This window comes from Rhynchophorus ferrugineus, unplaced genomic scaffold (genome assembly GCF_030347505.1).
Source record: "Rhynchophorus ferrugineus isolate W39M unplaced genomic scaffold, kcgeb_rfMv2 rfM1, whole genome shotgun sequence".
Lineage (NCBI taxonomy): Eukaryota > Metazoa > Arthropoda > Insecta > Coleoptera > Curculionidae > Rhynchophorus > Rhynchophorus ferrugineus.
In genome coordinates, this window is record NW_027472580.1 from 70152968 (window position 1) to 70178720 (window position 25753).

At 34.1% G+C, this 25753-nt stretch overlaps 1 protein-coding gene across 1 annotated transcript; it reads left to right on the forward strand.

The window, feature by feature from the left end:
* Window positions 1–1740: 1740 nt before the first annotated feature.
* Window positions 1741–15124, forward strand: LOC143199489 (exoglucanase B). The gene is made up of 12 exons (XM_076409326.1): window positions 1741–1794; window positions 2992–3204; window positions 3263–3382; window positions 4010–4163; window positions 7999–8127; window positions 8187–8381; window positions 8435–8634; window positions 10547–10700; window positions 10766–10883; window positions 13647–13801; window positions 13860–14036; window positions 14848–15124. Exons 2-12 carry the CDS (start codon window positions 3002–3004, stop codon window positions 15076–15078), a joined length of 1836 nt encoding a protein of 611 aa, XP_076265441.1. The 5' UTR covers window positions 1741–1794; window positions 2992–3001; the 3' UTR covers window positions 15079–15124.
* The last annotated feature ends 10629 nt before the right edge of the window (window positions 15125–25753 follow it).

The window sequence follows — 25753 nt, forward strand, 5'->3', positions numbered from 1 at the left end:
TCTCAGAATCACTCTTCATTGAGGAGGTACATGAACTTATCTTCGATCAAGGCTACCATCCCAAATTTGTGCAAAGATTTAAAATTAAAATCCGGAATGGAACTACCATTTGTTCAGGTAGTTGTCCCTCGCGAAGAGCAACAGATCATCTATACCATCTAGACCAACCTTGACGCCATCACAGTGAAGATCGAGAGGGGAAACGGACAGCCAATGCAGTGCTTCAACTACCAGCTTTTCGGGCATTCCAGCTCGCATTGTCGCCACCTAAGAGGTAAGATTTACCTGTTTCTTTAACTTCTAGCAGCCTTTTAAACCTTCGGAATGGCTGTTCAAAAATCTCTTATACTGATGTCATGGAATGCAAACAGTTTACGCGGAAAGCAAGCAAAATTGGAAGACGTCATGATATTCAAGCTTAGCTTGGCGCCGCGTCACCGCTAACCTCCCCCCTTTTCCAAGCTGAAACGACCTCATGCGTCGCTGCAGTCATAACTTTTGCCCCCATACGACAGTATCCAGTTGTGTGTTAACTCAAGTTCACGAATCAATAGAATCGCCGGGTCCTCGTGTCCAATAACGGCTGCCCGATCAACGAGTGACATAACAACAAATTTAATGCAGTAATAGTAGCGATCCACAGGGGTCAACTGTTAGGCGGTTTCGGTTTAGTGTATTGGTAAGCTCAGAAGCAGTTCCATATAACCATGAGATATATAGAATCCTACAAGGGAAAAGCCATCAGAAACCACTTTCGGTGGCATTTATGAATGCTTCAAGTTGTCCATGATCACAACTACGCATCAGTAACTTTAGCCACTCTGACGTTAGTTTCTGGATTATAAAATAGTTATAATTTATATTTAGAGCTGCAACTATAAAACTATTATCTTTGATTTGCCGTAATCCAAGAATTATGTATAAAATAATAAATAGAGAATTATAAATGAAAAATAATAAATAGAATATGAGAAATCAACATTAATAAATATAAAATAATAATTAGAACATAATAAATTGAGAATAAATAAATGATAAATAAAAAGAGAAAACTGGAATACTACTGTGAACAAACTCACCATTTGATGAAGCTCAGCTTGGACGGCACAAAACAGTAAAATAAACTGAGTACGAAGAACGTAGTGACTCTGACCGGCGTGTCTTTAGAAATGGACTCTTATGAAGTTCTAACATCCCTAAGACGTGATCACATCTGGCAAATACAACTCCCAACAACAATGTAGACATTCATGCTAATTATTTCTGTTAATAAGTAATTGTAACGGTGACAAATCATACAATTAAAAGGAAGCGGCAATCGTGCCTAGTTCCTACATTATCGTTCAAACCTTTTTTTGAAAAATACTTGAACGGTCCAAAAATTAAAAGTTCTAAAATATCGAACTGCAAGATGGAATTCTAAGTATTATAGACATTGAGAACGAATTATGATTTCCTTGAACAGTGCATGTTTTTGTGTGTTTTAGAAAAAAAAATATCGAGAAAATATAAACAAATAAAACTCGATTTTACACATTCATTACTGAAATTACTTTTTCTTCATCCCTGTATATCACAGATAGTTGCATAGCTTTTTTCAACCTGTGAAGTGCAAGATACAGTCGAACAAAAATTATATCGATCACATTAACATTGCATGCTCTTGACTTGACTCACACCTAATCTGCAAATCAACGTCAAGTTTTTATCTTTTGATAATCGATGTTGAGTATTTATAAATACATATATAAGTCTGCTAGTGTATTTTAGGTCGGTCTTGAAAGTGTTGCACAGGTGAGAAAACAACAAAACCTTTTCATATCCATCAAAAATAATTTTAAAAGAAATAATTCGCTATACTGTTTATTTTTCACTTAAATAAACGTTTATTGAGAAAAAATAGTTTAATAATATTAAAAAACTTCAATAGCAACATGTCAGTTTCAAAATCACTAATTTATTCAAAATCGGCAAAATCCTATTGTGATACGATGATTGTCCGAAATTAACTTTCAGAAGCTCATTAATGAACCGATTTACAAAGGCATTTTCCGTCAACTCAAATGGTAGACAGTTTCCTGGCTAACCTAAGTTACTCCGGGTAAATTACTCAAAATTTCGTTAATTTTTCTTGACAAATAGTTTAATATTATGGTTCATATTTTTTGAATGTTTTTATTATAGGACATAGGGTGCATATTTTTATATGCCAAATATTAATATTATAGTTTATTATAATTTTAAAAATATGTAACCCAAATTCCAAGTTGTTAAGTTTATATATGATATATGCTATATTATATTTTATCAAATGATCTTAGAATCTCAATTATAAATTAATGTTTGGCTAGTTTTCATTTGCATATCATTGCTACCAAGACGAGTGCATAAATAATAGTGGGGAACATCAATACGTATTTTCCAAATTAAATTTATATTAGACCATCTTAAACTAAAGTTAATAGTAACACTTGAGCCCTTCATGTAAATGCATATGGTTTGGTTCCCGGTTTAAGAACTTGTTAAATTGCTTCGACGTTGGTGTGATTTACTCCTTACGTTCTTTTCATGTCGTTTCATGTCAGCGACAGTTGCCGTTGCAGTTCTTCATTATTTACCTAACGATAAACATTGGAAATTAATCGAAAAACTTTGTTTTACAGCGATGGATTACTAGTCGGTTCAATCACATATCGCAATCCCATATTTACATCCCTATAAATCTAGAATAGTGTTTGATTCTTCATAGATCAAGTTAGGATATCTTCAGTGTAGTTCTTAATTTTTAGCCCAATGTTATTCAGCTTTTCGTCTATTATGTTTCTTACATCTACTGTAAGGAAATTGGTATCCCTCAAGGGAACTTGTTCAATAATATTTTGAGATTTATATAAGTGTTTCAAACACGTATCTATAATATATATTATTCGTATATCACCTATTCTGTGAGAAAACTTAAAAACTAATACTTCTTCTTAAACATAAATACAGGTTGGTGAATATGAAGGTTTTGTCAATATTACTAATATCTTTAGCGTTTGCTAACGCTGGAGAATTTAAAGAAAGGTTTTTGGAGCTCTACAACATCATTACTAGCCCTGAAAATGGTTACTATTCACCTGAAGGAGTTCCTTACCATGCCAGAGAAACACTAATTATCGAAAGTATTGATTATGGTCACGAAACAGATTCAGAAGCTTTAAGGTAAAATAGCTATTAAGTTTATGAAGTAATTAAGTTGTAACTTTTAAATATTTTTTAGTTTCAACATATTTTTACAAACGGTATATGGTGCACTTTTTAATGATTTTGAACCTTTTAATGAAGCTTGGAAAGTAATTGAAGATTATGTTATACCTCAAATTCAAGATAATATGGATAGGTAAGACAACATTTAATTTCATCAAAATGTATTTTCTATAAAGTAAAAGAATATTTTATGAAACATTCACAAATTCTTATTGCACACACTTCAATCATCCCATCCACATCTTATAGTATTCTATACGACTCCATGGGAATCTACGGAGAAGTTTAGTAGCGCTATATAACACCTCAAACCTAAAAATAACCAAAGAAATCAACTAATTGTTATCTGGACCATCTGGATAGTTTTTGGGTTAAGTCTGTAAGCTTTATTCCCAAGCTTACCTCTGATGATCTTCTGAATTACACTGTTTTATCCCAATTTCCATTTCCAAGGTGACGTGTCCAAATTCCAATTATCTGTGGCCAAGTACTTACTCCCCAAAGTGTCATGATGCTATCAGGATTACTAGGACTAGGGGTGTTTCTCAAAGCATGAATGTTCATGGAAGAAAACAGCTCTGTGAACTGCGAAAGACAGACTAAAAATTGTTAATTTACTGAAAAATGTTGCAAGTTATTGACAGCAATGCATAAACCATATTGCCGATTCAATCATATTCTAGTTTAAACGAAAGCCTTATAGTATAGAAACATATATAATATATAGAGAATATAATTAATGTGATATATTTTTTATTAGATATAATCCATCACAACCTATGACTTCTACAGATACAACAGTTGGGGAGGATCCTATTAGTAAGGAACTATATGAAGCTTATGGTGATTATTCAGTTTATGGAATGCATTGGTTGTTAGATGTGGATAACATATTTGGTTTTGGAAACGTGCAGGTGAGCAATCAAAATAATCGTTACCAATTTTTTTTGCGTTGCTTATAAAATCAGATATAGGCTCGACAACATTAGATAATACAACTGAAGAGCAGAGTATGCCCTAGAAAACATGTTATGAAAACGTTCTTTGTGCTTTTCAATAATATCATCCATCCAGAAGCTCTAACTGTTCAATTATCAATATTTTAATTAATTAATTTATTAGTTAATTATTAAGTTGTTTCATAACTGTTTTTCCTCTATGCATATCGTTTCTTGAAAGCACTTTTCTTCTACATAACATAACTTTAGACGGTTCACACTATAACTTTTCTATATTAGGTACTTGCAGCTATTTTGTTCAGCACTATATTTTGGTGCAACATGGAGCTATCAAAGTAAACATAACCTAACATAATTGCTAAAATGGATGGTTCTGACATTTCTCTTCATAAGAACGGTCAAAACTAACAAAACAAGAATGATATAAACATTCTAGCATTTGAAAAATTTGAAAAATTTGAAAAAATTTCCAGACGTTTTCATGCCATTAAAAAGGTCAAAAAGAAGAACTGTTTTTTATTGCAATTGGCGATGAAAAATGGATCTATTGTGACAACTATTAGTGCAAAGTTCCACGAGAGTAATCCACATCAACAGCAAAGTGGAACATTCATGGTCATAAACTCCTGTTGTGCCTATGATGGTATCTGCAAAATTATTACAAGCTGCCAAAAGCAAGTGACAAAATGTTGATTCCGATATCCACCGACGTCAGTTAAATAAATTGAGCAGTTCACTGTTACACAAATGACCAGATGTAGTGAGTAACAGACCAAGTTACTCCACCAGTCTTGATTGGCAACGCACACATTGTTACAGTTCGAATCGGTTTTGCCACACAGAATGTACCAGTTAGAGTAGACATATTAGATAGCAGAAAGATAGTAAAATAGTTCTAGAAATTCAATTTCAATTATCTCTTCTTCTTTTTTAATATATAAAACAAAATCGGGTGTGTTAAATACTTATAACTCGAGAACGGCTTGACTGATTTTCATGGTTTTTGGATTTGTCTCCGTCCCGAAAAGCAGCATAAATCACTCACTCATAGAGAAATAGAGAGTAAACTCAATAGGGGTCTCTGGCGAAAAGTTTTGCTTTGCCCAACATCCAGATGGGGCTATATCGGCTATTCAAGTAATTTGATTGCCCAATTTAAATCTACATTATAGGCACCTGTAAAAAAACATTTCGCTATGATGACATTTGATTGGTTCTTTGAGAAAATTTGCCACGCAGGTGCGACACGTCACAGCCCTGACATCACGTTTAATTGACAAATAAAATTTAAATAGAAAACAATTTATTTTTTGGATCTCTTTCGGGAGAGGATTAATTTCTAAAATTAAAAAATAAATATTTGATGTTTTATATTATTATTAATATGAATAGACTTCCCCAATTTATCCCAACAATAAAACACATGCTGTAACGGTCATAAATGTCTTTGATACTTAATCCAATTAGTTTGGGATAGTTGAGAGTTTTAGTATTATCAACCATTTTTTGATGACAGCCAAATACTTCTTCGAAGGAAAACGACTCTAAATTTCTTTACTATCTGTGCATCGGGATACACAACACTTCCTTCTTTCCACTTATATATACCAATGAACCAATAATTTCATTTCCAAACGTTATTAAAATCTAAACGAACTATTCTTTACGTCATACAAACTGAAAATGGCGCTCAAAATATATAAACAATAAACGCATCATAGTAACGAAGTGAGCCAATCAGATCGCGTAGCAGCTCTTAGCATAGCGATTTAAACAAGTGATAAGTTAAAAGTAACGACATCTACATGTTGGTCGTCGCGAAACATTTCCCCAAAATGTCCTATAAAGTTAAATCTCTATTTATCTATGGTCTCACTTTAACGGTACGAAAATTGCCTGTGATTTGTTCACAATATTCTCTTAAAAATTCGTGTGAATCCTGGAAGTCAACAAATTCTGATCTTGAGATGAATGATGAGATGCAAAACCAGGCTTTGCTCTTGATTAAAGATATGTGTAACCTCATGTGTGGCAGTTGGTTAGTCAGGTTAGGAATGCCAACGCCAAGTCGCGAAATGAAAGACGCCTTTAGTGAACGTGATTATGATATATACATATATATATATATATATATATATATATATATATATATATATATATATATATATATATTAGAGTAATCAGTTCAAACGAACGTACCCCTAATAAACCCAAAACAGAAGAATGTCTATAACATATTAATTAATGTAATTGATGATGGGAATGGTGGCTTGTTTTTCCTAGGTGCCTCTGGTGGAACTGAAAAGACATTCCTCATGTCATTGATTTTACCCTGTATTCGTACGATATCCGAAATTAATATAGCAGTGGCTTCTTCTGGAATAACGGTCACGTTGTTAGAAAATTTGTTCGTTCAGCTCAATCAGCGTTAAAATTGCCATTAAATCTTCAAACTATTGAACAACCGATATGTAACACTGTAAAACACTCTTCAATGGCAACAATTTTAGTAGCCTCAAATATCATCATCTAAATGAGAATGAGAATTTTTGGTGGTGCAATGATTTTATCATTTTCATTCCAAGGTCGACTGCTGCCGATGAAATAAGTGCTTGCCTCAAATCATCAAATCTGTGGCGCTATGTGAAGAAACTTCAACTGCCAGCAAAAATAAAAGTTGCATTGTTGAATGTCCCATATGTTGAAGATTTCTCCAAGCAATTGCTGGCTATCGACCGTATTCCTGTCAACGATTCAGAATTTTTGCAATTTGGTTTCGTCGAAAGAAGATCTCATCAGCAAAGTATTTACGAACATCATTGCTAACCACACAAATAACAAAAAGTGAGCTAGTAATGTTGGTGGCTAACAAGAAAGATGTAGATGACCTAAACTTTATAATTTAAAATCAAATCGTTGGTACCCTGCATTCATTCAAATATATCGACTGTGTAACAAACGAAGACGAAGCTACTAATTATCCAACTGAATTTTTAAACTCCTTGGATGAACCTGGTTTACCACCCCACAATTTACAACTGAAGGCGGACTCGGTAGTCATCATGCCTCGAAATCTAAACTATATAATGGAATGCGCTTGGTGTTAAAAAACACCGATAAGTAATATGATTCACGCGATAATTCTCAATGGAAAATTTAAAAATAAGTTAGTTCGCATTCCGAGGATTTTGATGATCTCAACGAATGTGCCCTTTGAATTTAAACTAATTCAATTCCCGATTCACCTTTAATTTCGCCATGACAATTAATAAATCACAAGACCAATACTTGATTGTTTGTGGCCTCAACTTAGAAAATTTATTTGTCATTGTCAGTTGTATGTGGTATGTTCACGTGTCGGTAAATTATCCGCTCTATTTGCTTTTGTACCTGATAAAAAACAAAAAATATCGTATATCACAAAGTTCTTCAATGAAGAAATTTAAACCGATTGATATAGATGATTTTTGTACTCTTATTTTTTGAGTTATTATCTTAATAAAGTACTGAACTTTTATTTATTTTATATTAATTTTATTACTTCCATAAAATCATAAATTTAAATCAGCTAATAAGTAACAGGGTATTAACATTCATTGACTGTTAAGCGGTACAAAGTTATCCGGGTGAGCTAATACAAATTAAATACTTTTTTTAATTAACTGCCGTCTGGCATTGTTTAATATATTTTTGATCTCCACTGATTTTAGTTTCATGTCATATTATTCTGATTTCTCTTTTTGCAATAATGAGATAGTTCAAGTGTACTAATAAAGCATTGACATTTTAGGGAAAATGTACTGCTGGACCCTCAGAAAGTGGACCATCTCTAATTCTCAACGGCCAAGGCACAATATGGCAAAGTATTACTTATCCAACGTGCGACAATTTTACTTATGGTGGCGAGTATGGCTTTTCCGTAAGTTATAAAAATATAAAATATGTGTTAACTAACCGATAATAAATTAAACTCAACAGTTTTACCAAACAATACCTTATTGGATATACAGCATCGCTCCTGATTGTGACGCTAGATTGGTTCAAGTTGCTTTGTGGGCATCCAGATGGGCTCAGGCTCAAGGCAATCTTTCGGTAATAGAAGATAGCCTATCAAAAATTTCCAGAGTGGGTGACTATTTAAGATACTCAATGTATGACAGATATCATAAAAAAGTAAGTTGTTCAATATTCTTTAACATTACGTAAAATAAATATTTATATCCTAGATCGGAAATTGCATCGGAAAGACGGAGTGTGAACCAGGAACTGGAAAAGAGAGCGCCCATTATTTACTGTCATGGTATATCGGTTGGGGAGGCTCTCTCGGAGAGAATGGTTATTCTTGGATAGCCAGTAGCAGTGAAGCACATGCTGGATACCAAAACCCCGTTACAGCATATGCTTTGTCTACAGAACCATCGTTAATGTGAGTAAAATGCAGAAATTTTTTAACACTAGACTAGGATTCTACTTTCTCTCTTTCTCTCTCTTTTCCCAATTTTGATTCAACTAGGAACTAGAATTACTAGGATTTTCGTTTTCTCACTGATTTTCTCCTCTCTTATACTATCTCTGACTTTTATTGCTTTTATAGCTTTCTTAGCCCAAAATAATTCTTTATCCAGTTTTCTATTGTAAATATAAAAGAAGAAGCATAGATTCACTTCCTTCAACTAACTTCTTAGATCGAAGAATGTATACTAGGTATTGTTTCAGCTATTTTGACACTTCAACACAGTTTTAAGAAAGTCTACAATACTTTATCATTGTGCAGACTTTTAGAATTAGAATATCATAATTAATTTCAGATCACCACTACAAACATACACCTAATGTTTTGTGAAACTTTCTACTGATTATGCATAAGAAATGGCATACTACTGTCGTTGTATGACTAATTATCAAATTATCCATCGATGATGCCATGAATACCAGCACTCAATAAAACAAATTTGAAGCAAGCACCCATAAGAGGAAAAACCCATAAGTTCACTGTGAATAACCAGTAGCAGCAAACTGAGTCATAGAAAACTTAAAAAATAAGATAATAAACACCGAGAATAAATCAATACAATATAAATAATTTCTTATGTCTCCAATATGTTGATGAACGATAATATAAGATATAAAATATTTTTAACAAAAAAATTGAACCAAGTTCAAAAAATAAATAAGGAACTCACTAAATATAGAAATTTATTTAATAAATTACACAGTTAATAAAATAACTGTATTACTGTAATTACGGTAATTATTACAGTAATTAAGTATTACAATGGGGACGCCAAGCAAAGGTGCAGTAGGAATGATGAAAAATAGGAATAAAGAAACAATGATAAAAAATAAGGAACGCTTTAGCCCCATTGATACGCTACTTAGCCTAGGCGATTTGACAAATGTTCTAACCAAACGAGAACAACAATCTAAAAAGTATTTTCCTCGCCGGGATTCCAATTCCAAATACATGATTATTTTAGATAAAAAAAATGAAAACTTTGTACGTGCCTTTGAAATTTGAGGGTTTCCTTCGATTTCCCCGGATACCACCATCAGATCCTCACTTGTTCGCAATGGGACCACTTTGAAAATGCACTTTTTAGAATAAAAAAAGAATTTTGAAAATCGGTCCATGATTAACGGAGAAATCGGTAAACACACTTTAAAAAATACATACAGTCGAACATAGAACTTTTTTTTTAATCGGTTCAAAATAAGCAAAACTTTCAAGATCTGAGTTCTGGTACATTTCTAAAAAACGCTGTGTTCAGTTGTTGTTAAGTAATAATTTAATATATTTTTGGACTATTTTTACATTAATGTCTTCAAGGGGCCTACCCGGGTTTTTATATTGTCTCACTTTTAATGTATGTAAGAGTTATCTGAATAAATAGCGTTTTATTTTATAAGCCGAATTTAATACCAGTTTTTGTTACCCCATGTAACTTTAATTATTTTTTAATTTTTATATTGTATTTACTTTACAATAAGCCAATTGATTTATACTCAATTTTAACTGATTCTATGACCTATTTGAAATAATCACTTTCTGTATTTAATCCACATTGTATTATCATAGTTTTTCCATCTTTACTATCAAGATTATAATCAAGAATATTCCTCTTCATACTTACACGTAATGTCATCAAATTTAACATATTGTTATTTTAATTTTCTATGAAAATGAAAAAATGTCGGATACGCTATTTTCGTTTTAATATATAAATTTATTGATTTTTCTGCTAAACGGTATTAAATCAAGGATTTTAAGTCACATTATTTAAAAAACTACTTGAAAAGATATGTTATTCAATAAAATATATTTAAATCAATTTTATTAGTCCTAAATCTGCAACTGCTGCTGAGGATTGGGCTATATCCGTACAAAGACAAGTCGAGATGTACAAATGGTTGCAAACTGACGAAGGCCCAATTGCTGGAGGAGTTACCAACTCCTGGAATAATAATTACGAAGAACCACCGGAGGATGTTAAGGTATCTAGTCATTAATGTTATTTTTACCACTACTTGTTATACTGATTCTATATATATTTACATAGAATTATACATTCCACGGTATGTACTATGCTGCACAACCAGGCTTTGAAGGTTCTAGTGATTTGGTTATTATGCAAGCTTGGACAATTGATAGATTGGCACAATATTATTACCTTTCTGGTGAGTGTTTTGTGATGAATTTTATTATATTATTATTACACAGTAAGTCCATTCCACAATAATATTGGTTTAATTATAAAAATGGAAAGTGTAAAAGGAAATAAATATGTTACTCTGGACACCAAGCTTGATATAAGGTTAGATGCCTTCTGATCTAACACAATTTTCACAGCGTTATAATATTTTAGTTGCTCGCATTTCATTAATATTTATATAATATTTGATTAGTCCTAAATGTGTATTCTATGTACTATCCTTTATATAAAGGTAGACAATAATTTATTAGCCTATTCTGTCAATATTTGAACGAACTATTAGGTACACTATGGAAAAAGAGTTTTAGTACTATAAGACAAAAGCGAAATATTTCTACCAAGAGATCATGTTAATACTTAAAAGAACAAAAACCACATGGTCAACAAAAAAAAACAAGTAGGCGTCTGTCGTTATATAGTACTGAAGATAATGGGGACGTAGGATGTGTCATAATCTAAACTTGATGGACGCCTATTGTGACTCGGAATCCATAAAACCTCAAAAGAGGGCATACAGAAATTAAATATCCCAAAGCAACCATCCTTATTCAATAGAAGAAGAAAACTAGCAGTGGAATCAAATCACGTACATATCAAATGCGTAAGATTCTTGTCATGAACACTTACAACATAGTGTAGAGAGTACCACTTGCGCAAATCATATAAAGGCATACTGTGGCCCTCAAAACTCATCAGGGCTATAACTTATTGTCAGTGTATTAATCAGTATTAAACCCACGGCGGTAGATTATAACCAGATATCACGAATCTCATCTAAACGTGTAAGTTAATCAATTCATAATCCTATTCTTCGTCTTTTTTTTAAATATGCTTATATTACTATCATTCAGAAGAAAGCAGAGTTATGGGCACAAAACGCTGATTTTTCTGTTTCAATTTTAGGGATAGCAAGCACGTAGATTATAAATAGTACAAGGGTGAGTGGAGAACCCTTTGAAACTCCATGCTGAATGAGTGAAACCCCATGCTGAATGCCATACACATCCTAATTGACGCTACGAAAATGAAAAATATAATTCCAATCTAGCAGTTTGAATTTCAAATCAAACAGTCAGTCATATAGCTACGAAGTTAGCGGACAAAGTAAAGCATACTTTTTATGATAAGAATCCCATGGCAACAGTCTTCTTGGACTTCATCAGGACGAAGTGCGGCAGCATGGTATGGTTTTCAGGGTATTAAAGTTTGGGGATTCTGTAAACCTTATACATTCCTGCATGCAAAAGTGATTTCAAGAATTTTGAAGTTCAAGTCGGTGATTATTTTTCAACTGTGAGGCTAATTCAGCATGGAGTTTCAAAGAGTTCTCCACTCACCCTTGCACTATTTATAATCTACGTGCTTGCTATCCCTAAAATTGAAACAGAAAAATCAGCGTTTTATGCCCATAATTCTGCTTTCTTGATATCTTCTAAGATGATTAAATCCAATAACCCACTAGTCTTAATTAAAATTCTTGCATATCAGTCTATTGTACCTTCTATGTTTCGGAAACGGATGAAGATTGTAGTTATTCAGCAGTGCTCCAAAAATAAGATGTTGAGAATGACTCTGAATACCCCTTGTTATATCAGAATTAATAAAGTACGTCGAGAAATATGTATGCCATTAGTTTTTGAGTTCACAAGCACTGTAACCAAAAATGTCATAAAAGGAGATTTTGTCATGAATAATAAGTAAATTCGATCTATTCCATTCTATTCCAATTCCAATTTGCACCATTTGTAAATAAGAAATGTCCAAATGCATTTCCCGAGTTAAATCATCTAGAAATTAACAAACGCCCTTAACCCAGCCTTTGGGTTTCCTATCACAATTCCAATTTCAACTAGAAAAATGCACACTTCAAGTCTGAACAGCAAGATCCAGAAAACACAACAAAATCCACAATATTATTTTTGGAGGATACATCGCGACGGGTTTAAGGTTTAGGAACCCAAATAATCTCAATCAAAACAAGGTCTATAAGATTAATCTTATATGGGCCCTTCAAAGCAGTTAAAGTTCATCACTCAGCCAGCATTGGCTTAAATAGAATAACCTGATTATAGGGGTTTCTTTACCGAAAATAGTCACTGGACAATACTACAGTGACTTACTAAACTATTTCTACTCTTCTATAGGCAGAAGTTTTCTTCAGTCGTTAGATAATTTTTATAAAAATTACCAGTATTGAAGTGATTTTAGGTAGCCAAAAAGTATATCAGATAAATAATATTGTCAAACCCAGAGGGCAACCGTGCGGGTTAAGAGTTTAGCTCTTCGACAATAACGTACTAGGGGCTAAAAGTCGTTTAAAAAAGTTTAATATTCATAAATATTAAGTGAGTGTATTAAAATTCGCTAAGTAATACAAGAGTGTTGAGTCTTGTGTGGTGAGTATTGAGTGAAAAAATTGTCTTGTTTTTATATACTTCTTATACCCAATTACCCATGAGACAAAAATCGCAATATTTCTTGCTACTACACATTTTGATAATAGAATATCCATTCCTCTCTTTGTGCAAAATTATAATCTGGTGTATACTTACACAGCTATTTAATTTGAAAAAATATTTAATTTAATGGTTTCGGAAGCATAGAGGTCTCTAAGTCTAAAGCAAGACTTTTATGTTTTAAATATACATTTTTTAAAAATATCTTCATTCCTTCATTGTCTTTTACAGAATAAATATAAGATATGTAATTGTTTTTTTCTATTTTTCAGATGATGCCACGGCAAAAGAAATTTTAGATAAATGGTTCGCTTGGTTCTACACTCAAGTTTTGTTCGAAGACGGTTGGTACAGTGTTCCCAGTTCATTTTCTCTAGATGGTAACATGCCTAATACAAAAGTTACTGTATCAGCCGCTGGTGAAAATGTTAGAAATTGAAATATTTTAAATTATATATTTCAAAATAATATCTTTTAAATTGTAGATTGGAGTTGCCGTTGCCACAGCTCGTGCTTTGAGCTTTTACGCTGCTAAGGCTGGCGATGATCAAGCTAGACAAGTTGCTAAAAATTTACTGGATTATATATGGGTACTAAACAGAGATGAACTTGGGGTTTCTATGCCTAGTACACTTACGACATATAACCAATTCAATACTAATGTAAGTTAACAATATCACTATTTATTGATAATAATATTTGTTATTTCTCACTTTTACTTATTTATTGAAAAAAATCGGTACTATATATATAATTTAAAATAGTTTTCATCTTTTTCCTATAATTTTGATTAACAAGGCGATAACGTATCGAACTACGTTGATCGCTTAACTGTTATTTACATTGATACTTTCACCAATAATAAAATATATGTGAACACCTAATATACTTATGATCAATATCTGACTCTAAGATGAGGATTACTATAAATTAACCAGATTATCGTTTTTAAAGAATCAAAGAACAAAAAGAGTGGCTTAAACTACAATATAAAAATATACCGTGCAGAAAAAGATAATTAATAATGTACTTTTATACTTGATGCCAAATTTGGTGAGAAGAGGATGGGTATATTAGCGATGAGAAAACTTTGGGATATATTGGGTGTTACGCTTTACTCTCAACATCTAGAGTTTACAGCAACGTTTTAACATAACATATTTTCCTAGTTTTCAATCTATTTGTTATAAAAATTGCAGAAAATTATTGCTAGAAAGTATTTGCATGCTTTCTTAAATTGTAGAAGTTGAAAGGTCCAAAGTATTTCCACAGTTTTGTTACAGACACGCTGCTGCGTTGAAGTAAAGAAGAGGATTATGTAGAAAAAGAGCAATTTCTTAACCGAAATCGCAGTCAGTCATTCTAATAAGAAAACATTTCATCTTAATCTCGTATATATCAAAAATTAATGTTATATATGTATAAAGAAACTTTTATAACTCCTAAATTCACTGAAATTCATATTATCTTCAGGTCTACATACCAGTTGAAGGATGGACTGGTCTATATCCTAACAATATTCCAATTAACGCATCAGCAACATTCTTGGACATCCGACCATGGTTTAAAGATGATCCAAGCTGGAGCAAAGTTCAGGCATATTTGGATGGTGGAGATGCACCACAATTTAACTATCATAGATTCTTCGAGCAGGCTGATTTGGCTGTTGCCTATGGAACTTACGCAATACTTTTTGAAAATTAATATTCTCTATAATGTAATAATGAAAGTAATACAAAAAAACATAATTAAAAAAGAATTGTGTTTTTATAGCCAAAAATATGATAATCTTAAGCATATGAATACTACATGCAAATATTACGAATATTTTATATTGACATATAGCGCTCAAGGGCGCTCAACCCTATGCTCTCGGACCACAATGTGACCCACAAACAGTGTTTAAGGTACACCGATGAACATTGGAGTATCTTCCAAGATTTACTCGAATTCTGTTGGAAATTGCAATTTAACAAATAATATATTTTGAAAAATTAAGGAATGCACTGAGAAAAACCTCTTATCATAGATCAAAATATTGTCGTCGTTTGAGAGCATATTTCAAAACTTTGAGAATAAAAAAAGATATAGAAATTTGTGAATCCCCTCACAACCGGTCTGACTGAAATAATTATTTATCCCGACAACGCACAGTTAGAACTCACTGAAGAATAAGGCCATGTTGCACTAAAAAACCATTTTGCTGATAAGCACAAAATTTATCAGAATATTTTGCAAATTTCTAAAAATGAATACAAACAGACGATTTTCCTATCATAACCTATATAAGATCTGATTGATTTTAAGTTAGATTAGTTTTCTCAGATGTTAATTATGTAAAAAATAAAAACCCATAATTTTTAATGGCTAAAGCCTTAAAGGTAAGTAAAATAGTAATAGCCAGTGGCCCGCCAAATATTTCTGAATCATTCGTTTGGCCTGAGCGATAAAATAGTTGAGCTAGATACGTTCCACGAAATTTGGCCGCAAAGCGAAAAGTTTACAGGGATTTGGATCAGAATAGCAAAAGGCAAAAATAACACTTTTTATTGCAATATCTAAATATAAAATAATATCTAAATACAATAAATATTTGGCAAAGAAAATATTTAAAAACACATTTCAAAATCAATAGTTTTCAACATATATATTGTACTGTACTCTATATTTGGCTGAGTTATATTTAAGACAATATAAAATATTCCAAATTCTATAGTTTATTAAATTTTGTACATTTAAAGGTATAAGATTTGTGTTAAATCTGTTATATTACGTTTTAATATATTGTTAGTACAATATATTGTCATTAAACATATAAAATTCTAAGAATTGCCTTTGATATAATTTTAATGTAAATTTTACATATATTTTAATAAATATATTTTTAAGCTTATATTTTTATTAATAAAATATTTTAAATTTTCCGTTATTCAAATTGTCAGTCGCGCCCTCTAGTGTTCTAGGTTATATATGGGATATACACTTCTAATTCCTCTATGTTTTGTGAGTTAAATATTTATTCTATACTTGAGAGAAGGGATCTGTGTCAAGTACAATAATGAAATATCACTAGTTTCTAGGGACATTCAAGTTATGTAGTTTTTAGATACATATAAGTGTCAGTCAAGAAAAAAACCACGTTGTGTTATATATAGATCATTCATTAGTTCTTTTCGAAAATCTTCAACTGTTTAGATAGGTGTATTAAATAAAGCTGTTTGTTAAAGTAATCTCAGAATATCAATTAATAACCTAAAATCTTAACAGGTTATGTGTCCAGTTTCGTGTCCAAAAAGAAAATAAATATTTTTGCTTTGAGGTTATTAGTTTTTAGATTAAATAGTTAGAAAATAAATAGAAATGGAATTAATTAAACACTTTTTGATTGCTGATGGACGACCGTCTAAGGATGCAACAGTGAAGAAGGAAAAGGACGAGACAATGAAGACAAACACAGTAATATTAACAATATGCAACAACATTTTTTCTGCAGAACTAGACGAAAACAATTGGTGGATTGACAATGGGGCTATCAAACATGTGACAAATAGGAAAGATTATTTTGTCAACTATGAAACATTCAGTCATACACAATGCATTAAAAGTGCAGGAAAAGAATTTTTAAATGCTTATGGTAAACGAACATCAACTTCTCATCAACAGTTAAAGACATATGTGAAGATAAAACATTAAAGGATGTCTGGTATGTCAGGGTATGGTATGCCAGAGACAGCTAACAACGGAATTCTACATGTCGAGACGGAGCAGCAGACATCATGACCAAACCACTTCAAAGGACTTGTTTGAGGGTTTTGTGTGCTGGATTAGGGTTGCTGTAGGATTGAATTATTTTCCTTTGTTTGATTATTGTACCTAACAAAGGAAAGTGTTAAAGTTAAATATTTCTTCTTTAGTTGAAAGAAGGAATCTGTGTTAAGTACAATAATGAAATGTTACTAGTTTCTAGGGACTTTCGAGTTATGTAGTTGTTAGATATAAGTACCAGTCAAGAAAAAAAATCTCAACAATTCAAAATGCATTTTATCTTTTTATTTCATTTAAATCAAAAATACATACATAACAAGTACATAAAATAATAACAGACTCCAAAAACCAACAATAATCTATAAACAAAAATGAAACAACCTCATGTTACAAAAAATATGTATGCATGCATATATTTTTTTAAATAACTTGAATCTGAAGACGATGAAGAAATGGTAACCTGCAGATCACTGTCGTGATCATTTTTCGCTGGTAAGAATGGGGCCGGTTTTAAAAAATTGTCCAACGTTGTTTGTCTTTCCTTCTTGTCTATTTCTTTCTTCAGTAATTTATAACAGCTAATGGCTGAGTTAATTCTTCGAGCAACTTTAGCGGTACGATCGGCGTCAGGATTAGTGTTCAGTTCAGTGTTTTAAATGAGAATATTTAACACTTGTTTAGGTTTACAACCACCTCTTTCAATAATCCCATTTAAAATATTGGGATATTCTTTAGATGAACCCTCATCGGCGCTAGATGCTTCAGCTTTCATTTTCAAACTATGCAAATTAAATATATTTTTTAATTTTTCAAACCATCCTTGGCACATCGAACTAATGGGCATTGATTATTCTCCTAAGAATTTTGTTTTGAAACACTTGAAGACGTTCCACCTGGCTCGGTGAGACGTATTTTAGATAGACAGTGGAGCCGTATAGAACTACTGATCGAACCAGCATCTTGTACAGGAAAGATTTTATTGATAGAGGAAGCCTGCTGGCCCTGTTGATAAGCGGGAACAGCAAATTAACAATACCTTGACCTTTATAGAGGGACTTTTGAATGTGGGAATTCCACCTAAATTTGCGATCGAAGACAAGACCGAGATAGGTGGCTTCTTCTGACCATGGGATTTCGGCGTTCTCGATTTTAAGACGCGAAATGCTCGGTGCAAAACGCTTCTTGTGGAAGAAGATGGCCTGGGTTTTCTCTGGGTTGACCTACAACCTCCAGAAATGTAACCACTGGACCGTCTCATCGAGTTGTTTTTGGAGTCTGGTTCGGATGTGCGGTGCTACTCTTGAAGAAGCAAAGTAAGCAGTGTCGTCTGCGTAAAAAGCAGCCTCAACTTGTGGTCTCCTAGGGATATCTGAAAGAGAGATATTAAATAGAGCGGGTGCCAGGAGGGAGCCTTGTGGAACTCCTGCCTCGATGGTTTTCCGGCTAGAGAGAATATCTTTAATCTTCACCTGGAACGATCATCCTGCCAGAAATGATTTGATAAGAGCTGTTAGGTCGTCAGGTAGACCTAATCGGATGCATTTCGCCACTAAGCCTTCGTGCCAAACCTTGTCAAAGGCTTTGGTTAGGTCCAAGAAGACCGCTCCAAGTCTTTCACGTCGGTTAAAAGCACAGTTGATTTTTGCGGCCAGCCGATGGGCCTGATGAACGGCTGAATGTTTAGCGCGGAACCCGAATTGCTCATCTGGAATGATATTGTCTGTCTTCGTAAAATCACTAAGAACATAAAGAATTGCTCTTTCAACAAGTTTGGAAATGGGACTTAGTAGGCTGATAGGTCTGTAGTCAGAAGGTGATGATTTATCTCCTCTTTTGGGGATAACTGCGATGAATGCATGTTTCCATGTCGATGGAAAGTGTTGCAGCCTCAGAATGGCGTTGATGATATTACATAGTTCGGCGAGCTGCTTGTAGTGAAGATTTTTTAGTTGGGCTATCGAAATATTATCGAAACCCGGGGCCTTCTTATTCCGAATTTTGCTGATCATTTGAATGAGTATTTTAGGAGTGACTAGATGGTTTAAAAGATAACTCGGAGGCAGTTGCGAACGAACGGAGTTGTAATTCCTAATGATTTCGTCGTTCTCAGCAGCGTTTATATTTGTAGCAGGAGGGAGGCGTTCCATTTGGGCCTCATAGGCCTAAACCGTGTAGTTTAGAAGGGAGAAACGATGAGAGGGTTTTAGGAGAGTCTCCTGGATAAGTGCTATATCGATGCCTGAAGACGAAAGAACGAGTTCCAGTTCCACTTTTTTATCGCGTAAGCTGTTGGCATTCCACGACATGATTTTAAGCACTTTAGAAGCAGCCATTTTGACGAGTAAACAACTGCTGAAAGCTAGATGGGAAAGGGGGGGTTACCGCTTAGGCGGCTACATTGGGAAATAATTGTTGGGATTGAAAGAACTGCAGGATGCTGAGCATGTGCTGCAGTGTGAAGGTAGTTGGAAGACCCGCTGACGGTGCAGAAGGTTTCATTGGGGCAGTGGCTGGGATATTGGCGGGAGCCGCCTGGTTGGAGGAGGCCAGCTTTCGAGCTAACCTCCTTCCTCCCTGGTTGGTCCACGCAGAGTTTGTGTTGCCGGAGAATTGTCTGGATGGGATTGGTCTAAGATTCCTGGGAGCAGGTCAACAGCTACAGCCGGTGTAATTAGCAATTGCTGCATTTAGGTGGCTCATCGCGTACCTTGGTGCACAAACGGGTTTCATGGTGTCCGGCGCATTCGACACACCGGGGAGGCGCTCTACAACGAGAGCTGCTGGAATGGCCAAACAGCTGGCAGTTGTAGCACTGCACAGGCTTTGGAGTTCGACTTTCACGATTGACAGGCCTATTTTGGTGAGATTAATTATGTTCCTTTCTTCGTTAGGAACAACGACCTGGATTATGGGAAGGTCTTCGCCTGATTTAAGTTTCCACCTTTGAAGAGATTTTGGGTAGAAACCTTGCGAAATAAAGTGTTCTTTGGCTTCGTCAACCGTTACAATCCTTGGGATGTTGCGGATGATGACTCGTATTACCCTTTCAGATGGAGGGCAGAAAGAGTGAAATGCATATTTCTGGTCTTCAAGAAGCTTGGTCAGTTTACGGAAGTCGTTCGATGTTGGTACAAAGAAGCGAGTTCCGTCCTATCGGCTTAAAGTTGCAGTAATTTCTATAGAATTATCTTTCGCAATTCGAAGGATTTCTGAGTATTTTTTCTTGTCACAAAGAACGATGGGTGGGATTTTTTCCTTTTTTGGAGGGGTGGTTGGATTTGGGTTCGCCGAAAGTGTTGGCATAGGTAGTGAGGTTGGAGATTGTGAGAGAGTTCCCGAAGTGTTTGGAACTGTGGTAGCTTGAGGAGAAGTGTTTAGTGAATTAATAGCCTGGCTACTTACCTGAATAGGCTGGATCGTCTTGACGGCCGCTGGTTTGGGCGTTGGCTCGGTAGTTTAGTTAGGTAGTTAGCGGCTTGGTGGATGCTGATCTGACGGCATTTCTGGGGCTTGATGGTTGCGAGTTGGCCTTGGCTCTCTGCTGGATGGGTTGGGTAGACGGCTTGGTTGCAGCTGCATGTCTAGCCTTATTGACGGCCTTCGACAGCTGACTTGGTGGTGGTGGAGTGATGGGGCCCCTCTTGCTCTTTCCCACCACGGTGAATCCATCATCCGGATCTTCATTTTCCAGCGGTTGGGATGTGAGTTCATTTCGTGTCTCTTGAGGTTGAAGTACTAACTGCGCCGGGGTGGGTTTAGTAAGGGCATCTTGTAGCATCATCCGCATTGCGGAGAGCTCGTCTCCTTGCTTTGTTAGCAATATTCGAAGTTGATTAACCTCAATTTTAAGCTCTGCGTTTTCATTTTTTAAATACTCGATGAGTTCAGGACCCATCATCCGCGCATCGTCAGGGCTATCATCGGCACATTTGTCGGTTGTTGGATGGCAACTTTCTGAAGGCGGTGCTGGCTCTGGCGTGCGGGACGCCATTGCCCCGCTTGTAAAACGCTTTCCGGCGTTTACAAACGTTAAACGTTGTCTGTAAATACGCTTTTTCGGCGCTTACAGACGCTTTTTTTTGACGTAGGCACTGGTGGAAACGTGATAACGGATCGACCGATTTAGAAAAAGTTTCAGGTAATTCTCGGAAACGCAGGTAGGTTCGGCGGACCGGACACGACCATTCTCTTCGAGAGCTAGCACGGAACTGTGTCACAAACAAGTCTAAACCAATCGGTTTATGAGCACTGAATAACGCTCGTAAACAAGAGGAAATTGAAAAAAGTGAGCATTGAGATTGCGCTTGCGCAAGATTGGCAACATGTAGATATATCGACATCGAAAAATAGCGGAATCTTTTTTACCGTGTAGCAAGCTATGGATGTACTATACTACATATAATGATATAAGGTCTTCTATAATATGAAGAACGATAATTCTAAAATAGAGAGCAAAATAAAACAACTATTAATAATTCATTAAACTCCAATTAATTAGAAGAAGAAAAGAATCTGAAGAAGCCACTGAGCTACCTCAGTGATATGACAAGATTATAAACTCTCCTAGGATTCGACAGAGATAAAATAACAGTATAAAAATGTCAGCCTAAAAAAATTCTGCGAATTCATCAAAAATAAACAAAGCCAATCAACTATAATTTAAACCCGATACTCTTAGAAAAGTATTATAATTAGATTGTCAATATTTCTTGAAAGACGAACTTAGAGAGAAACAACTTTAGAGATAGTGACCAACTTAAAGAAGGCATTCGGTCTCACTCAGCTTCATCATTTTCTCAGACTTTTTTATTTTAAGAGAATGGACTTAGGAGATGGAATGGATGGAATGAATGAGGCGAACGGATTGTCAAGCAAAAATTACTTTAAATGCACTGTAACTATTTCTCTCATAATTCTACAAAAAAATTAATAATGACAAACACAATATGAATTCAGAGATAATTTTGAGCGACAGCTTCTAAAACTGTTGTGATTCTGTATATCGATTAATTCTTTATTCCACGATCTCAATTTAACAAAATATCGCGTCAGAATTAAAAATAATAACAAGGAGTCGATTGAATTACTAATCTATTATATAATGGGTAATCCAAAACTAAAATCCGCTACCTACTTAGAACCAATTATATTAAATGATCTAAATTATTAAGTATTTTTCGAATGGCAGTATTAAGTTAGGATCAATCTTGGAAGCTTGGAAGCTAACCAAATATAACTGCAAGTATCTAGGGATATAATATAAGACCCGACGAATTGGCGAAAAATCTATGAAAATTAATATTGTAAACAAGATTTTTATAAATAGGATTTTATAATATACAATAAATATAAATAGGATAAGACAAGTTATTAAAAACATAATATGAATGTAAACAACCGTTAAATATTCTAAATAAGTATTAAATTCAATGGTTTTAACATTTCTCTACATAACATTTTAAGTTTTAGCATTCCATTGAATTCTTGAGTTATTCAGTGCAAACGACGCTATTCATGAAATGCTCAAAGTTATATTTTCGACATGAATTGCTCCGTCATATTCCCATTATTAATTTTGGTTTTTTAACGATTTGAAAATGGCGATTTTGATATCAATGATAAAGAACATGTTTCCATGCTATGATAGAATTGTAAAAAAATGGTTTCAAAATTAATTGAAAAGTTCTCTGTGGCCAAAATTCAAGCGTTTGTCCTGGAAAACCGTCCATGTGATGCGATCAACTAGGTAGAATTCTACGTACCACAACCATAACAACATCTGATTAACAGATACATTACTACTCATAGGTTTTTACCAAAGATACATATCAGAATAATTTGTCCCCGGCCTACCATAGTAAAACACATTTTTTTTACAAAATTAGTTTTTTTATTCAACATAATTCCCTTCAAGGGTGATACATATCGACGCAAACACTCGGGTTTATTACGCTTGATCATCTTCAAATACTGCTCCGAATCATCAACTCGTCGTTGTTTTCGTGAATGATATGATGTACACGTTCAGTTGATATATTTTTAGTATCTGCTATTTCATTCATTTTCAATTTACGGTCATTCAAAATTATTTTGTGTATTTTTTCGTCGGTAATAACCTCTTTTGGGCGTCCACTGCGTTCACCGTCTTCGGTGCTCATTTCAACGCGTCTAAACTTAGCATACCAATCCTTATTGGTTGATTTTCCTGGGGCAGTGTCCGGAAACTCGACATCAATATTTTATCAACACGCGAAATTACTTTTTATCCATTTTTTTCACAATAACAAAAGTTGCTTCACTCAAAATGCTACAATTCATAAATTAATGATCCTACAGCTGTCAAATTTATACACTCATCTTTCGATGGTTAGGGTTAACTAAAAAATATACGGGTTTAATTCTAGTAGCACCATCTATGATTCAGGTCGTGGACTATTCAATTGATCTGTTATTATGACATCTAAAGATATTAAAAGAACATGTTGGTTTTATATTGCATGAGCATTTGTGTGCCGTGTTTTATTTTGTTTGTGTATTTGCTCACAGTTGATGAAAAACAAGAACGTGTTTAAACGTAATAAATCTGAAAATGTTGAGGCAAAAGATAAATCGTTCTACAAAAGTGGTATTGAAATGTGTTTTAGCACGTTTTCTTTGTTATGCCAGAGACTTTTCAGCTCTTGTGTTATATTTTGATGACGTAAATCGACGGTTTTATAGGGCGCGCTATGTGTCCCATTTTTGTAACCAATTTTACTTAGGTTAATTGTATTTAAACCAGGTATTTAAAGGTGAGCGTGTTATAATAATTACAAGAACAATTAATCGCCATAAATACATAGGATACAAAACTACAAGCAATCAACCAACACACATGCACATCATATTGACTTGTTGGATTCTAGATTGGAGTCTCATTTATTGACTAAAGCTAGCCGAGGAAACAAATCGGTATAGACTGCATCTTCAGGCCAGAAACTCACCTATTGAAATTTATATTAACGAGGGAATTTAACATATAATGAAAAAAAGCATATCTTAATTTATTTTAAGAATATACCCCTAAGAGGATTTTAACTGGATATAAATGTTTTAGTGACGTGGCATCTAAAAACGAAACTTTAAAGTCGTTTTTCTCAAAAATACTTTTTTTGAGGCAATATATTACATGATATCTTACTTTTTTTACTGAACTGAATTATTTAACATTTCGTCTGAGTCATCTCTCTACATTCTTCTATTGTAGAAATCAACCTTGCCTATTGGTGGTGCTTTGAATAACATAAGTGTGCGCCGTTGTAGACTTGAGCAACCAGAAGCTGTTTATAACAAAAATTGGGGATCTGAATCCAAATCAACTGTGTTTTAGTTCAAACCGCGTCTTTTATACTATTTGGGATCTATTTTATGCATTAGAGTCCAACACTAATCGCGCATCATATCTTCACCCCAAAATTATTGATATCGATCGATTCGATATTCGCTATAACTTCGTGTAGTCGCTCTCGAGTTGCCCAAATTTTGTGTGGAAAAATCAAGCTTCGAATGCAGAAAATATTTTGAGAGACATTCGAGCTCCAGTTTTGTAGTAATTTGGCAGCAAATTGTTGTAATCCGGTTATTTGTGGTTACCGAAAAAATCACAAAATCATCACAATGCAAATCATTCACCCATCATATTTGAAAATCGGATATACAAACAACGTTTTTCCGTTCATTTCTACAGCTTAGCACTTGAAATACTTCAATCCGCCTTTGATGGCCTAACGCCTTGAACTGTCGCGCTTATCTCAAAAATTTACCGGACTAGAGGAGTTTATTAAAACATATATGTTTTCTAATTCTAATAGTTTATAGCTAGAGAACTTTGAGCTCCTTAAATCCACTTTTAATGACCTTCCAACTTGAACTGCGGTACTTTTGACCAAATTCTACTTAAATATATTAAAGAGTGCTTCAAATAACTGTGGACCGATTACCAATCCAACGATAACTTGTTCTTGAATTCTTAAAATACTAGCTATTAGATAATAGCAGTTTGGTATAGCCTGAAGGAAAATCCTTGATTACTCGTAAACTCTTGTAGGTATTGCCTTGCAATTGTTCAGGGCATTACGTCTTGGAGTCCATCAGAAACATCACCAAAAATATCTATAATTTAAGTTTTATACTAGTTTACTTATGGATAGAAGGGCCCCTAGACGAAGATTGCATGGGGCATCAAGTACGGACACTGCTCATAGATATCTTGAGGAAAACAATACAATACACTTCTACCTTTCTACTCCCTTGATACCTATATACTTTCTGGAAATGGAGGTCTGTCCAACTTTCTTACGGTTCTTCAACTAATAGACGCCTCAAATATTCTAGCGCAGACAACGTCTCAAGAACCTTTTAATGCTTACCACCATCAGAGATTCTGGTCTTGTAAAACTGTGAAGACATTAAAACAACAAAGTCTCCAAATATCACTTAACTATGTCTAACAGCCTAGCCAACGAGCCAAACATCGTCGACGTGATGACATTTCTCAGTGAACTTCAGGCTAAAATGCGACAAAATTTCAGTGAGTTATGCAAAAAGGGTAGAAAAATTAAAATAGTCCCAAACG

Excerpts from the sequence above, each read along its gene's own strand:
- LOC143199489 (XM_076409326.1), top strand. The coding sequence starts at position 3,002 with ATGAAGGTTTTGTCAATATTACTAATATCTTTAGCGTTTGCTAACGCT. Across the intron at positions 3,205-3,262 it reads ACAGATTCAGAAGCTTTAAG|TTTCAACATATTTTTACAAA; the intron begins GTAAAATAGCTA and ends AATATTTTTTAG. Across the intron at positions 10,701-10,765 it reads AACCACCGGAGGATGTTAAG|AATTATACATTCCACGGTAT; the intron begins GTATCTAGTCAT and ends ATATTTACATAG.